At 39.9% G+C, this 17,058-nt stretch overlaps 1 protein-coding gene across 4 annotated transcripts in view; it reads right to left on the reverse strand.

Annotated features, from left to right (window-relative positions):
- LOC121731590 (ecdysone-inducible protein E75) overlaps positions 1-17,058 on the reverse strand; it is a 107,703-nt gene that overhangs the window by 12,431 nt on the left and 78,214 nt on the right. Inside the window, exon 1 of one of the 4 annotated variants that reach the window (XM_042121083.1) lies at positions 1,447-1,803. The exons of the other annotated variants lie outside the window; for them this stretch is intronic. Coding sequence (XP_041977017.1) covers positions 1,447-1,546 — 100 coding nt within the window. The 5' untranslated portion in view covers positions 1,547-1,803. Of the gene's footprint in view, positions 1-1,446; positions 1,804-17,058 lie in introns of those variants that run through there. 4 annotated transcript variants of the gene reach the window in all.

Raw genomic sequence — 17,058 nt, forward strand, 5'->3', positions numbered from 1 at the left:
GCTCGGCAGATGGAGATTTAGGGAGACGAGGGTGAACTGGAGCATTAAGATTTAAAATAATCGTATAATTTCTCTCGTTGTGATGCAACAGGCGTTTTTTCTGATCGCGCGTGAGAGTCGCTCGTTACGTCAATTAAGAGCGCGAGGAAAGTGCGAGAAAGTACGTACACGTAACGCAATGGTGGCGTGCCGTGCTGCGCTTCGCAACTATGTCACAGCGACGTTTGTTTATAAATAATTACATGTTCATTATCAAACTATCACGTAGTGTCAGATACTTGAATGAGTTTATCGCATTTTCTAGCATTGGAATTTAAATCATTCTACTTTTGAAGCATACTAGACGTGACTAATATTATTATAAGAGTAGAACTAATATTCATTTCCGAATGATTTACCTGATATGTGTGGAGTACAGATTAAATGATTATTATATTATCACAGCTCCTGTATAGTGTACATAGTATATTGTAGTAGGTTAAAATTTAGTAGAGTACGTTGCGAGTTACGAGTAGTACTAGTGAGCAAGTTAAGAGGAAAGTAAAAGTGGTGTACAGACGGAAGTAGTCGTTTGTTGAACTCAACATAACGACTCCGATGCGCCTTTGTTACATCCACAGAAAATGTTATTAATGATTCGATAACCGTTTTTGACTGTTAACTCTTTTATCGAATTCAATAGAAATTGAAATAATAATCTATAAACGATAAGATCATTAGGAATTGAAAGCAAATATAAGGATCCCCGCAGTTTGTATCGAACCCCATCGATTTGCACGGGAACAAACGACTTACATTATTCGCCTGAGCACTGTATATATTTTGCACAAAGCTAAATTAATTGTTTTCTCCTGGCCCTCGCCGACGATTTCAACAATCGATCAATCATACATTCGTTCTACGAGTATTTTTAGGCTCTGTGAACACACATTAACCCCTTTAATAGGGTAAACAATATAAAGCAGTACGATTCATTTATCAAGATTTTGACCATTAATTTTTTTTAGTTTCACTCAATGTACCATTTTTAACAAGCGTTGAATTTATAGATTTAATATTTGATGCGTGAAAAACTTTAATTTGATTAATTGAATTAGAAAATAACTATTTATATAGTTTCTTAAAGATTTTATCATTTTCTACCTTACAAATTACTGTAGTATTTGTTATATATTATAATACTTATAATATTATTAGGCGTCAGAACTCAGAATATAATATTAAAAATACAATATTTGATGTTTCAACAAGCAAAACAAATTGTCGTGGTTTATTCCAAATCTCTCAACAACGGTGACTTGGCTGTGGTACAACCGTGCTACCAAATTAAATTGTAATTAATAATGATGGTATAATATAATATTATTATTATTAATGTTCAAATTATTAACAGAATAACATATCCTGATTAAAAATAATATGTTGGTGTACTAATAATTTGTCTACCTATATGGAGTTCTGGTTCTCGTTCCTTATGTGCCGAACCCATCATATTGTCTACCGACGGCGGCGCATCGTAACGCCCGTAACTGCTGTCCGGAGACATCACTGACAGTCATATAATACTCCTAAATAACAAAACAACAACAATCGTCTTGTTCACACTGCACAACACGTTAGCCACATCCGAGCCCCTGCTCTGGTACAGGTGTCCCGTGCACTTCTTCACTGTATACAGAATACGAGGGCATAGGCCGAGCCGCGGCCGGCACGTCGCGGAGGATGAAGGTCGCTGTCGCGCAAAACTGTCGCCACACGCGCCGCGTGCGCTTCGCTCGAGCTCGATCGACGAACTGAGCTCGAGCCGCGCGCACTCTTGATCGTGGTCGCGCGAGTCTCCCTATAAGAGTGAAAGTCTGCAAAATGATCGGCGCTCCACGCGATACGATCGCTTCGACGGTGCGTCTAAAGCGCCAGAGGAAACTAGCCTCTATCGACGTTCGCTGCCTTTTCGTTTATGTTTCGAAGCGAGCCTCGCCGCGCTTCGAACTCCGGTCCCCGAGGTCATTGCCGCGTCGTCGGCGGACCAATCGCGAGCGCGCATAGTCGTGCGCGGCCGGCCATTGGAGGGTTCCGGACCTCGCGCCCCGCGTCCCTCCTCGCGCGCCGAGTTCGAAGACCCGAACCTTGCGGGCGCACCGCGGCCAAGGTCGCGCGAGAGTGGCGCGGACGGGGAGCCGGCCGAGCGCTCGAGTGGGAAGCGGCGGCCGGTTGCGTCACACTACTAAAATATTTTTGGTGATGGAACGCGAGTGAACTTGAACACAGACTCGAGCTAATGGATGGCGAGCGCTCAGCGCTGTGTAGGTCGCCGCGTGACGGACTGACCCGCTGCCATTTCGGCCCGCTTGCCTCCTAGCCTAGCCCAAATACAGCCTGAACCCGCCCAGGAATGAGTTCAACGCGCACTCGAGCAATAATTATTTTATGTAATGTTTACTCATGTAGACGCCCGGGATGGCAGATAGCTTTAATGTAATATTGGATATTTCACGTCACACGAAGTATACCATAAGTTCATAACGGATGAACAATTCAACTAATGGTTTTCGGTTACCACTACACGGCAAGAGTCAAGACACAGACTTCAATAATATTATTTATAATATCTATAGATCACTGGTATATAAGCGCTTTGTGTTATGGTATGTTCAATGTTGATCAATGATAAGCTTTTTATTTATGAGAGACAATATGAAATATTGAGAGTCGTTTGTAATATAATATGTAATTATATTTTCCTATCGTATACTGGTCTCATATTATGAGTGTGGTAAAATGTAAGCAAATTCGACATTCTTTTAGAAAACAAATAAAAATAAATAGTTAACACAAAAACAAGTAAAAAGAGGCGAAATTTCTTAATAGGGAGCACTGTATTCCTTGTATCTACTTACCTACGTAATTTAATTTATACAACAACCCTACTTTACGATGTTTACTTTATTTTGAACTCTGCGCGGAGAAGTTAATGTCGAAATTAGCCTAAATGTAGAGTTATTTATTTGAGATAAAGACGCTTATGTGTGGGCTGTGGGTGAACGACCTGGAAATTTTGGCGCAGGCCGGTCAAGGCCACCGCCCGCCGCCCGCGCCCCGCGCCCCGCCCCGCCGCCGCCCGCCGTCGCCGCCCGCGCAGGCGCGCTACGACTGCTACGACATGGCTACGACACACGTAGCCGCCAACTCTACATTACCAGTTACCACTAACTTCGTAATTTAAAAAAAAAACATTTTTTCTCTCCATGGTTCGAATATGTATTTTTTCTTGTACTACAACCCTCAATCAAATCGCTGTGTAAACAAAGTTTTAACTTTTAAGGGTCTCTTGGCAGTTGGCGCTGGTACCCACTTTCTCTCGAAAGGTGCGTCCCTTTCGCTTTTTGTTTTTTATTCAATTGATAAACATTGTATCATATTGAATTGCTTCTATGCACAGTTTTTTTAAATGTACTTATCAAAAGAGGTAAATTATTATGTATTTCAACTTTATTAATTGATGATATTGGTGATAATAATTATTATTAAAACAATTTGAAGTATAACAAATTTAATGTATTTTTAAATATATTTATATACATATTTCTAAATCAATTAATTTAGTAAAATATTTGTAATACATATTTTATTTTAATACTAGCTGTTGCCCGCGACTTCGTCCGCGTTAGTATAGTAGATCACGTCCCAAGTATTATTTATTGTACAAAAATATTCAATGTGCAGCATTGACTTTCCTACGATTTTATTATATATAGATGTTCCGCGTGGCTTGGCTTGCGTAATTTAGGAATTTCACGCGACCGTACATTTTTCCGCTAAAAATTGCCTATGTCTCTTAACGTGGTCTATTCTGCATGTTTGCCAAATAACATAAAAATATAATTTCCCCGTTTTTTCCACATTTTCCTCTATTTCTTCGCTCCTATTAGTCGCAGAATAATAAAATATAGTCTATGGCCTTTCACGATAAATAGGCTATCTAATACTGAAAGAATTTTTCAAATCGGACCAGTAGTTCCTGAGGTAAGCGCGTTCAAAATAAGCCCTTTCATATAATTTCCCCCGTTTTTTCCACATTTTCCTCTATTTCTTAGCTCCTATTAGTCTTAGCGTGATAAAGTATAGCCTTTTATGTAATAATACTCTTTTAAGTATAGCCATTTATTCTGCATTGCCAACCGAGCTGTTTCACGGGCTGCTTCACTTTGCTCTCGTGATTGAGAAGCACGAAGTCGAGCCATACTATTGCGGCGCTGTTCACGTGCAATTTCTTGTTCTTCTTCAGTCCTTTCATTTGCAGTATTTTGTATTCTTCTTGCATTACGGCTTTGTCGGGAAAGATTCGATCGTCTTGGTCGCGGCATTATTAATTAAACTTCACTTCACTTCAATCCACTTGTTAATTATTTATTTAATAGAAATAGTTTTAATATTGATTTCTTACAAATATCAAATTGTCATCCATACGTCATTACATAGCTGTCATTTTACGTCAATTACATAGCTGTCATTTTCGTTTTGTTATTCCAAGTCTGATTCTTTTTTGTTATACCACGTTTTATAGTGACTGACGTTTCATGTCAAGTCACACAGGAACGCTGTCGAACGGGATAAAAAGTATCCTATGTCCGTCTCCTGGCTCTAAGCTACCTCCCTACCAATTTTCAGCCAAATCTGTTCTGCCGTTCTTGAGTTATAAGTGGTGTAACTAACACGACTTTCTTTTATATATATAGATCTTAGCTTGTGATAAACAAAGGACAATGTAATATTATCAAGCCATATGGGGTCAACAATTATATTGCGTGAAAGTGGATGTTATTTTTTTACTTCCTTCCTATACCCTCACTTTTTAATACCGGGCGCGAATATCGAATTACTGCGTAGATTGTTTACCGGCTGCAATGAAAAATGAACTTTATTCTTGACGTGCAAAGTAGAATTCGGCTCGTAATAATTGTGCAAAAAAGTATCCGTAGTCAGTCGGTAGCCACATGTATTATTGGCATTGTTCAAGTGACGTGGCTATTAGGATGGGACTTTTAACCATGTCGATATCGGATGTGTTTTTACGATACACAAAAAGTTTGCGCACCCTGTGAGTTACGGCTTCCGGATTTGAGGATTTAGGTTTTTTGTTTACTGCCATAAAAATTTACGATATTTTATTACATTAATGCAGCTTTGTTCCAGCTTTGATCCAGTCTGTTTTCGATTTAATTAGAGAATTATAATTTCATAATACATGTAATTGAAGAAAGGGATGATAATTTAAAAGAAAAAAAATAGAGATCAATCAAAGAACAAGACGGCATCAATTTTGTATTTTTGTATGAAATACTAGAATCAAGGTAACTCATAAAGTACTTGTTACAAAGTACGACGTGATTTATAACACAAAAACTCGTACACGAGCAAATAACATTCGAATTGTCCATACAAAAAGGACAATGGTCATAGGACGACCTTCCTCGCCAAGGACAGGCCACAATGGGAGCGTGCCCCCACAAACGGGTTACATTATCACCCGTGAGTAATCTCCTGTTTGTGTGCTATTATGCACGAGTTACCCTACTTCGAATATTATGTAATACTTTATAATATCGCGATGATGATCGAAGTATTTGCCGTTTTTCCATATGTCCAACTCTGTGTAGTATGCAAACTTAATAATTAATATAAAGAATATTGCGACCACGATCATAATAGGACAATCATTATTTTTAAAATAATATATCAATTCTGTGAGCAAACAAACATTATCAAGGATCCTAGTTACGCCAATTTATAGTATATACTCGTAATATAATGTTATAAAGACGTGCATAAACAAGTATGATATTGGACACTAGAAGACAATGATGAAAACTTCAGTAATTACCGTTTTTCTTACATGTTTGGTCATATAAATAGAAACACAAACATTGCCAAGTAACATGGTTTTACACTATATGTCTTTAGCTTCTATATACGTATTTATTACGTGCGTAATAAACAAATACGAAAGTGGAAATTCTCTGGAAGTCACGTGGAGGGTGCCGGTAGAACGCGCAAGCGCTGCCCCGGTCAAGGTCTCGCTGAGGCATGCGCGATGTACCATCACCATCCGAACTACCGCGTAATATCTCTCAACGATTCTATTGAAATGTCACGTAATAATCTACTAGTGTTAGGAAGTTAGCAGATTACCAATTTTAAAATGAACACGATGTGACATTGTTTTATAGTTTGTATCAAGTAGTCTTTTGTAAACTTTGTAAGTTTTCTATAGAATGACGTTAGTAAAAAGTTGATGCCAATTAATGATAATGTTAGTAAAGGAATCTTTAGAAGTCGCTGTAAGCAACTTCTTTCTAAAATCATATTATGTTGACTAAGGACCTGTTTTACCACTTTCTGATAAAGTGCCCAATAGGCTATTCACAACTTTTTTGACAAATTCTCCATACTTGATCTGACAAGTTAATTGTTGGATAGCCTATTCGTCACTTATCAGGAAGTGGTGAAACAGGCCCTTTTAGTGTAGCTAATTAAACCTACTGTTTACAATTTGAACCCATATATAAATGTGGCCAGTCCAGCCTTGACTCACGAATAGCACTAATTTAGGGGCCTGTAACTATAACACTCTATTTATAATGTATCTTTAGGGTCATGAACCTAAACATGAAACCGGTATTACGACGTTGGATAGTATTTCATATATTATTTACGTAGTTATAAAACTGCTTACAAAGCTGACTGGAGCGTTAGGAAATGCTGCTCTAGATTTATACTCTACCTATGGTATGTCTGCCGGTAATATGACGACAATGCTTTACATTGACGACGTTTGCTCGACAACGACGTTGATATAAAACTACACAGATGAGCTACTGAAGTTCTAATACCTGTTGCTACCCATACATACCATCGAGGAATTGATTTCCAGGCAGTTAACAGACCAACGTTGGTCGGATTATGTCAATTCAATGATTGTGATCTTTCGGCTGGATTTGACACAAAGCGACTAAACCAGGTAGGCAGATAGGGAATCTGCCTATGAATCAACTTCCTGTTAGTACATATATCATTTATTTTCGGCGTTACCTTACGGCACGCGGCAGCGTGTTCGCACAGTAAAAAAGTTTGAAAAATATGGCGACCAGTAGCGTTCAGTAGTCTGCGCCAAAAACCAATACGTGACATTGACAAGTGATACGTTGTCAGTTTTGAGGGACGCCGACGCGGCGACGCGCACCGAGCGGTGGCGAGTGGTGCCGAAGCGCGCGAGGTCAGCCGGAGTCAATTACCTCGTGGGCTTCTGCGCAGCGATGGTGACATCGTGGCGTTATATACCCACTCGCTAATTTAACCATTTGTCACAGTCGACGATAATACTCTACATTCTAAAAGTTTTACTTCCGAAATTGTCTTTTCTTTTAATATCCAAGGGGCAGTGACTAAAAATCTGCTGCGGCTGCTAATATTTTATTTTGGATCATTATCACTTATTTATTTTGGATCCTAATCAGAAATAGTGGAGCGAATACTCAAGGGCGGTTATGGTTAAACACGTCATATGTTTATAAACTCGGCAACTGCGTAGTTAAGGCAACAATTTCATAACACAGGTATTTAAGTACGGCGTGACGTGGCAGTGTGAATATCGCGAGCGGCGCGGAGGCCGGACGCGCTCAATCGCGGCGACCTCGTGATTCGGCACCACCAAGGCCAAGGTCGCAGCTCGCTACTCCGAGGGGCCCCTGGTCCAAACCCATCAATCAAAAACGCTCGCCGATTGAAAATGCCTTTTCGTAATCTCATTCTCTTTACCGGTCTGTACCTTTTTATGGATAGATAAGCTGTCAAGCTTTTGTTTTTCTTCGAATTTGCCCTCGAAACTGGCCTTTATGTAAATATGGGTCGGCAATATGTGGTTTAGTAAATTAGCGCGAGGAACCGATAGTCGGTGACTTCCTCATGTTTTCCACGTTGAGTGCAATCGGTTACTGTTACAAAATGAAAATAATGCTGAACTTTATCGTCACAGAGAGACAGTATGTGCGCAATATCACGTAACGCATTTCCTTTTTGCAATTTACCCAATCACAACTTTTTATCAAAAGCACTCGCTTTTACCTTAAGATGCAATGCCGAGTGCATTATTTTAACATCCTTATTGGACCCAGGATCGTGGCTAATGTCTGGCTAACCTGCCAACCTATAAATTTGAGTGGGCCAAAAGATTAATAATCGTATAATAATACATTTAAATTACGAATGTTTCGATTAATGTCGTTGTGATTAGACCTTAACACACGCGAACTTCCGCGTATAAACAGCGGATGTGTCAATGTCGAACTGTACCAAATTAACCGCAATGTCAGCAAAGCCAAGGCGAACCCACGAGGAAACAGCATTGAGCCAGACTCTATGTAAATTGTATATAAATGTCTAGAATAGACCTGCTATTGATATTTGATATCTCGCACTGAAACTTTTCCAAGGCAAAGCAAGGAACGTTCGATCTCCTCTCTCTTGCAATTTCAATTCGCACCTAATTCACCTTGATATTTACTCCGCAACGAGACTTCCTGCTCCTGATTGGATCGGTCACACGCGGAAAACTAAGAGATAAATAAAATAAAAGTAATGGCCTCCTAACCGATTTCGTTTAAAGCGACCGGTTTCATCGGAACCAGCTCTGATTTGTTACAATTGAGCGAAATGTAGAGTACTCTTCCTATTCACTTGAAACTTTGTTAGGCAGTAGGCTATTTTATTGGCTCGAGTACTTAATCTGTAAGTCGATCGATGATCACTTTAATAAAACAAATTAATACTACAACAATAAAAGCGTCGGGGCGAAGTAGACCATTTTTAGATCATCGGGAACATGAAAAAGTGGTTACCCAATTCTTTCAACCGATTCGCAGTAGAACGCGATCGGGCTAACTAGAGCATTGAAATTGGCCATTCTAGAATCCAGAGGCGAGTGAATTATACAAACAAAAGCATGCAACGCGGTGTAAGATGGGGCGAGCACGTAATAGCTTCGGCGTTAATGATGCACACGGTTGTATAATGCGGCGGTTTGGTGCAGCATTACTCACAGCTGCGAATCAGGGACGAGAATGAGGAAGTGTGTTCGTTTCCTACTGTTACATTTACTCGCCCTCATTATTTATTGGTGATAATAAATCGCTTTTATTATGTGTCGACAGATATGACACCCACTACGCGTTTCACCTCCGACGAAGATAATAGGGCATAAAAATTGACGAGGAAATCGGACGCGAAAAAACCCGATGTCCTCATTTTGACGTTTTCCTGGAACGAACGTAAAATATTCTACATCGTTCCGAATATTTGGCAAACGCCACGATTCATAATTTCTTATAAACAAAAACACACTTGAACTCGAACCAAATACATTTCGCTCGCGCATTTTGCGCCCAAATCGCGGGTTGTTTTTCTGGAATATTAATGGGGGAATTTTTAAATCGCATTCGTCCGCTTCGTTTTTTATGCTTCACTGGAAATGTAATGGGGCTTTGGCGGGCTGCGAGATATTGCGCAGCGTTCTCTCCTGAAAACGTGTTCGAAGAAAGTTCACGGCCGCGCGTTGACGCCACCACCTGCCGCCCCCGCGCCCCGCCCCGCGCCCGCCGCCCGCGCTTCCGCGAGCCTCCTTCCGCGCTCTCACCTCCCGGAGATATTAGCTCCCCCGTTAACCCGGGAGTCGGGACAAACGTCTTTGAACCTGGCTTATCTACTTTATTTGTTGAAAATTGAAATATTTCAATAAAAATTCAATCGACGACCTCTGTGGCTCAGTTGGTGGGCCGTTAGTAGCTCAAGCCGGGGGTCGCGGGTTCGAATCCCGCCAAAAAGTTTTTCAATGTTCCTGGGTCATGGATGTGTATTAAATATGTGTATGATATAATAAAAATCTCAAATATATGTATAGTACAAGGTATTAAATATATTTCCGTTGTCTGGTACCTGTAACACAAGTCCTTCAGGTACTTAGCACGGGGCCACATTGACGTGGTGTGAAGCGTCCATAGATATTATAATTAAATATTTAAATAATAACAGTTGACAAAAGATTTAATTGTCAAAAAACTCGTGTATTGCTATTGTAAAGAGCATATTTTGAAAATAGTTAATGTACATTGTAGAGTTTCACTCAACATTTGACAATACTAGCTATGAGTACTTTTAGGCGGGCTTTGCGATTTCTAAGACGGACGGAATTAGGTATTGTAAGAGGAGATGGGGCGCGAAAACGGCGAGCACAAGCACACCATGGCCTTGGGTCGTCCGTTCACCGCGCGTCGTCCCGCACTGCGCGTGTAGCCCGCGATAATTTCGGCGAGTGTACTGACCCCGTGTTTGCGACGCAAATGATCCTTGACTTTATTTAAATTCTATGTTTTTTCACAGTATATAACTCAGTACATAGCCGTGCTGCTTCGTTATGTATGCTGGTTCAACTTTGGCTTCAGGAAGGTAATTCAGTTAGCTACTTAAAAGGGTTTTAAAATAATGATTTTTTGTTTCAGGTGCGTACTTTGGTTTACTAAAGGTGTTTTAGGTATATGTATTTAGGTAGAAGATTCAGCGCAGTGTTATTTATTTTGAAATATATTTTAGCCTTAAAATACCTATTAGTAAATATGAAAGTTTAGTACTTTAGGAAATGGATGTGATTTGTGAACAATTCGCAAATGCGTCGCGTATTTGTAGGAGTTAATAGTATAATGTATTAAATTAATGTTCGAGAATTACAGATACTCTTGAATTAAACATTCTCCCTTGAGACGTTATTACAATCATGTAACAAAATGTAAAAATTAAGTTTTTTTTTTGCAAAATAAAAAGTGTGTGGGCGTTGGTAATATTGGGTTTGTATTTTGGCAATCGGTTATTACGAGTCGCGGTCGCTATTGTGTGCACACTTCCTTATTTTCCAGCTGCCGCGAAACTCAACTCCTGTATTATCGGCAAAAGTGAAACTTGACATGTGCCCACTTTTTATGGTTTTTTGGGAAAAGGCGGAAGCGTTTAAACGCACGATGCATGCATTTATCCCCACGTGCCATCCACTGCTGTTCTATGCGCGACACGTGGTTACTGGTTACGTACCGAACAATGCCGTCCTCCGCAGGAGTCATTGCGAGTATTTCAGCTGTCTCTCGGCCGATTTAATATTGATTAGGATTTCATATTTCGTCTAGGAATTGCGGGTCCGCAATAGCTTTCATTTCTCACATATTTTAAACACATACGTAACAGTTTATGTAACTTTTGAGTATTTTCTCTCGAGCGACGCCGGCGGTGGCTCGGTTCGGCGACCGCCGGCTCGAGCACTCAACTCGCCGGGTACATTTAACGGTGCCCAATCTTTATGGTGTATCACTTATGTATAACATAATAAATTATTATGTAAAAATTAGTTTCGTAACGCCAAGTAATGTATCCGTATTAAAACAATAACCGAGTCACGATGAATCGCGTCACCGTTTGCCGAAAGGTTCGGTAATGTTGCATTTCGTTTAATCATCCTGCCGGCCTTCTTTGGTCTGTTTTCGAGACTTGGGTTAAAAGGCTTACACGTAAACCTATTGTGATGCAGGCCATATATTGTATTCGCGTGGGTTAGGGGTAATTAACTAGGTATCGGTCGGCCTGACCCATATTATCGTCGGGAGCAGAGAGCACACAATTTCGTACCATCTGCTGCGCCAACAATAGACTAAAAGGAAACTTCTAACCCTTAGCGACTTCCTTTCAATTTCGCTTTTTAGACCATCTTTTTGTATGTTTCGCAAAAAAAGCAGGTAATGCGCAAAAAATGGAGATGCGAATTAATCGACCTACCCCTTCTTTTCATCTCAGATTTCGAGAACAGGTAAAGTCCAACTTTTTTACCCGAAACTTCACCTTTGTGCGCGTTCGCGATTCAACTCTTCTATGAGGACGGAAAAAATAAATTATTGTTTAAATAAAAATTTTTGGGACAAAAACCGGAGATGGAACTTTTTAGGCCGGGTGCATTTTTTTGATTCCCTTTGTCGGGACAGTCTGCGAGCTCAACCGATATTCCCAGATCGCGAGGTCTTTGTGTCGCAGCTAAACGACGCGGGACGAGGGTCGCGTCTTCGGAATAGTCAAATTATACGAGTGATAATGTTCGCGCACCAGCGGGGCGTCCGGCATATTGACAAACATCGCTGCTGCAATAGCAAAATATATTGCTAATACCATTAAACAGACATGATAGATTACTTTAAAAAATGTTCCTTTCTGATAGTGGTGTTTATAATAATTTAACAGTAATCTTTTTACTTCTGTAATTACGGGTATTGAACTCATTGTTAAGAGTACTAGAAAGTAGTTTTTGAAGTAAAATCATAGCCTTTTGTCGAAACAGAACAATTGGCGAAATTTAACGTTTCGAATAATTGCTATTTGGGGTCCATTTGGACCTCATTTGGTCAGGTTTTTTGACAGGACCACAATGTGCGGCAACAATGAGGCGTGTCGCGTGGTCCGGGAACACAGCGGGTAGTTTCGGACATCATTAGACCATTACTTGCATAATCGATTCGTATTTAGCGTACAATGTACCGTCGTCACCGGGCGGGGTGGTGTGAACCGCGGCCGAGGCATTACGTATGCATTAGAAGTGCGCTTTCCAGCATTAGTAAGCGATTGCACGACAATTGCGATGCGATGACGGCAGTTCGCGAGTGTGGCTATAGGGCGAGACCCGTTACCCGGGGTGACTGACTCCACCACTGCAGCCTGGTGCATTGTGCTCTAACGAGAACGCATTGCGTGCGATCATAACTCGCGCCAGCGCCGCTTTACCGTTTCCCTGAAAACCTCCGCCCGACAGCCCTAGCCTCGCCGATTTTTGCAAAGCTTCGGAGCCAATCACCGAAGTGACTAAATATGGTGTGACTCATGTACCGAAATTAGGAGGACGAGCGTCGAATTTCAATCGCTAGCTTATAATTCGACCGCAATTAGTATTCTAATACGTATTGTTACCATGTCGTGCGACGGTGGGCGCTTCTATATCGGAGGCTTACAGCCGGCTAATCGAAAAACAAATTTATTTGCCGCGCAGGAAATGTATAGGGTCAACGCTCCAAATGGTGTCGTTCACTGTTAAAAGTGGCTACTGAACCTGAACTCGCCGTCCTTGAAGCCGCCACAAATCGCCAATCACGCGTATTAATAAATTTAGAACCAAACCCGATTTGATAAATTGATTAGAAATGGAACGCTCGACTGGTAGTGATAGCAATTTTTGCTCCACTGACATCGTAGGTAGAGTCTGCAATATAAAGTGAAAAAAAGGTATCAATTTTAATAATAAATCTTATTTATTAATATTTTCTCGCCTAAATATATTATATTAAAGGACAATGGTCTACTTTGACCGTGGTATACTAAAATAATTATAGAATGTTTAGTTGCCAAACATAAAGCCACATACGACGAGTAAGCTAGAACCGTTATTCCTTCCTTATCCATGTTTATTTATCCTGAATTTGAGCGCTTACTCACCGCCGAGAACCGTGTGTCATGTATGACGTCACCGTGTTACAGTCATTATCTCATGCAGGTGGATGGCCGAATCGGTTAATACTTTATAGCAGGACGCCAAATTGCAGATAATATAAAGGTACGCTTCTTTTTGTTGCCGAAATAAAATTTTACAAAACACTGAAGCCGCGACGCGAGAGTGATAAAAAATGATATGCTCGCTCGCTCGCGCCCGGGCCAGTGACCGCTGTCGAATCTCAAGGTCTGCACACAGCGCGGTAAACAAGTGCCAACGTCAGCGCTGTTTTTATGTACTCAGATATTATATATTTTCACATGTTTCATGCGAATTTCAGTACTATGGCACCTCACAAGGACCGTAGTACTCAATAATGCATAATTATATCCTTGCTAATGCTAAGTACTCACATACGTTTTTGCATGATAGTTTTACTCGAAATCGAGCAAAAACCACTGTGTGGACCGCAAAACTCACAGCTCCATGTCACTTCCAACAATAGTGTGAAGGCTCGAATCGAGCTGGTTTTACAAATTTTTGACACAGTTACTCTTCCTTAGTTTTTATTACTCGTAGCTAATTTCCTTCGAAATGGAGTAAAACTATCGAGTAATACTGAATGTGTGGACGAAAGCCCGAGCCGTGGTTTTTACTCTACGTGATTGCTCGATCGAGCAAAACCGTATGTGAGTACTTACACAAATATTATATAATATGCGAAAATATATCTATCTGTATGTTATCTTTTCACGTTTAAATCGCTAAATCGATTCAGATGAAATTTCGTATAGAGATACTTTGAGAGATGAGAAAGAACATATGACCGTATTTGTTGTAGAAAAATGTACGTTTTTGCCACGATCGCCGAATTTCGACGCAACATTCTACAGTGGTACTATAAGTTCTAGAGATGAATAATGTAGCATGATGTTTATTTCTTTTAGTTTTTGTGGTACCTGAAATCATGCCACCACCACCTTATACGTCTCGCTATACAATATAAATACGTAATATTAGTTAGTCACTAGTCGACGACTTAATTGAGTAATTATTACAAGTATTGAGTGGATCATTGATACATTCAAAATATTTTGTCATTATATTCTACGAGTCGTCGTCAGTCAATTGCCTTTACTCATAATGGTAAAAGACAGAAAATTACGATGTAGGAGTAAGTACTTCAAAATAGTTAAAAAAGTGGTAAAATTACTTTACAAGAGACCTGTAACAGACCTTGAATAAATACAATCAAATAGTTCACTACACTATGTTAATAAGTAACGATAGACTAAACTAATACAATACATACCTAACTACTTAGTAATCAGTAGTCGAGCTAAAATTCTAGAACAAAAGCGCTAATACTTAGGTATGTAAACGTATACCTCTACGAAAAGTAGTCCTCCTTTATTTTAATATATCATAAACCTAGATAACAATTTAGACAAATAAATAACTTGTGATAGTTTCGAAGGACGTTGACCCCGCGTTAATGCGGTCAAACGAGCAACAAGCACATTTTTTAATAATGAAGTAAAGGCAAATTTCTTTGTAAGATATTCATGACTTTAATGTTTTGATTCTAAGAACTTAATAATTATAAAAAATTGCAAGAAACAATTACAGTTGAGCATTATAAGAAACTGTTGGGTAAAGATTTAAAAGAAGTGCCACATAGGTAATACTATACATAACATCTACGAACATAACATTATTATTTATTCTGAATTGTAGAAAATCGCAGTTTTCGTAGCGAGTTTGCTACGCTCGTGCTACGGCCTACGAGCGTAGCACTAGCTGCGTATGAAAGTCGACCCTATTGCTATTGACTTAAAATGCATTATTAATAACTAGATGATGCCCGCAACTCCGTTTCGCCAAAATTTACTTATCGCGCGGGAACCGTACATATTTCCGGGATAAAAACTATTCTATGTCCTTTCCCGGGACTTAAAGTATAATCGTGCCAAATTTCAGCAACATCGGTTCAGCGGTTTGAGCGTGAATAGGTAACAGACAGACAGACAGACATACTTTCGCATTTATAATATTAGTATGGAAGTATGGATTTTGCAGAGTTTAAACCTAGGATACAAATATTTTTGGTATCAATAAATACATTGTTTGAGAGCTCAATGTGTCACTTCTAACAATAGATAAAACGTTAGCAGCGTGATAGTAAATAGATAGGGGGAAGGGTCAGCGTGGATCACTCTAAAGTCTAAATTGACGTCCCCTACTACTTACCCTAAAACTGTTACGTAATTTGACTTCACTTAAAGATAATCATGATAATTTAAATCTGTCATTTATGGCACCTTCGTTAGAATAGTAGAGACAGATTTTTATTTGCAATTTTTTTAATTTTTATTTTGATCAGTGACTCAATACGTGATCGTCATATGTCGCACAAGTGTAATCGTCTATTTTAAATTTATTGTCGTGCCGTTTCCAATTAAATTTCTCTTTATCAAGTTCAACGACATTTAATCTGTTACCTTGAAATTATCGCGTCTGTAAGTATTGACGTTCACTTGTTTTTGATAATGGAACAAAGAAAGTTTTTGTAAGATTTGACATTTATCTTCCTATGATACTGCTGAGGATTATAGGTCCTTGACAGTTGACTTTCATCGGATTTCGAATATTAATAAGACTATAATGATGTTATCGCTCGTACCTGCGTACGTTTTCTGGCAAGTTCCATTCCTGACACACAAATATATTTCTGTTTCGCGTCCTTCATTTTTTATACACGCATTATGTGCCAAAAGAAGCAATCATACTGTATCTTTCCACGAGGCCCCGTGGACGCCCGCCAAAGTTGTAAGAGTTCGTTTCTTCCGCTTAAAAATTGTATGGGCTACGTTCTCATGAAAACAACTAAAAAAAACGTAGGCACCTATGTAACCTTAGCTCTATCTCTTCCTGGTTCAGAAGCGCCCGCACGCAATCGAGTGTCGTGCGAATTAACTCGATTTTCTATCGAGCGAGCAGCAAAGCACCGCCGCCGAGTCGATGCCCGCTTGAACTTTCCTCTCGGTAAACTTGATTATTGACATATGGCCGGCTAGTAGCGTAGAAAATCTTACGTAATCGACTTGACAAGTTTACGGCCCTAGCTCTCTTACGTGAAGCCCTTTCGAGCGTGATCGCACACCGCTCATAAAAGCCTAGCCGCTTTCATTATAGAAGCCGGCAAAAAGAAAAGTATTGAAGTTTAAAACAATGCAAAAAACTTGAATCCTATTCTATCTTTCATCGGCATTACGCGGCCGACCAGGCTCTATAAAAATATGAGGACCTCATTACGGCGTTGATAGAAAACGCGGTATCTACTCGGCGACGAACAAAAAAGGGGAATGCTTACGCGCATAGATACGTATAGATCGGGTTATACGCATGCGTAGCGCGTAATCGGGCAGGATTCGCACGGTGCGAGCGATGCATCGGGCTGCAGTGTGCGGGTTCAATGGTATTTGATGTAGTGCACC

This window comes from Aricia agestis, chromosome 11, assembly GCF_905147365.1.
Source record: "Aricia agestis chromosome 11, ilAriAges1.1, whole genome shotgun sequence".
Classification (NCBI taxonomy): domain Eukaryota; kingdom Metazoa; phylum Arthropoda; class Insecta; order Lepidoptera; family Lycaenidae; genus Aricia; species Aricia agestis.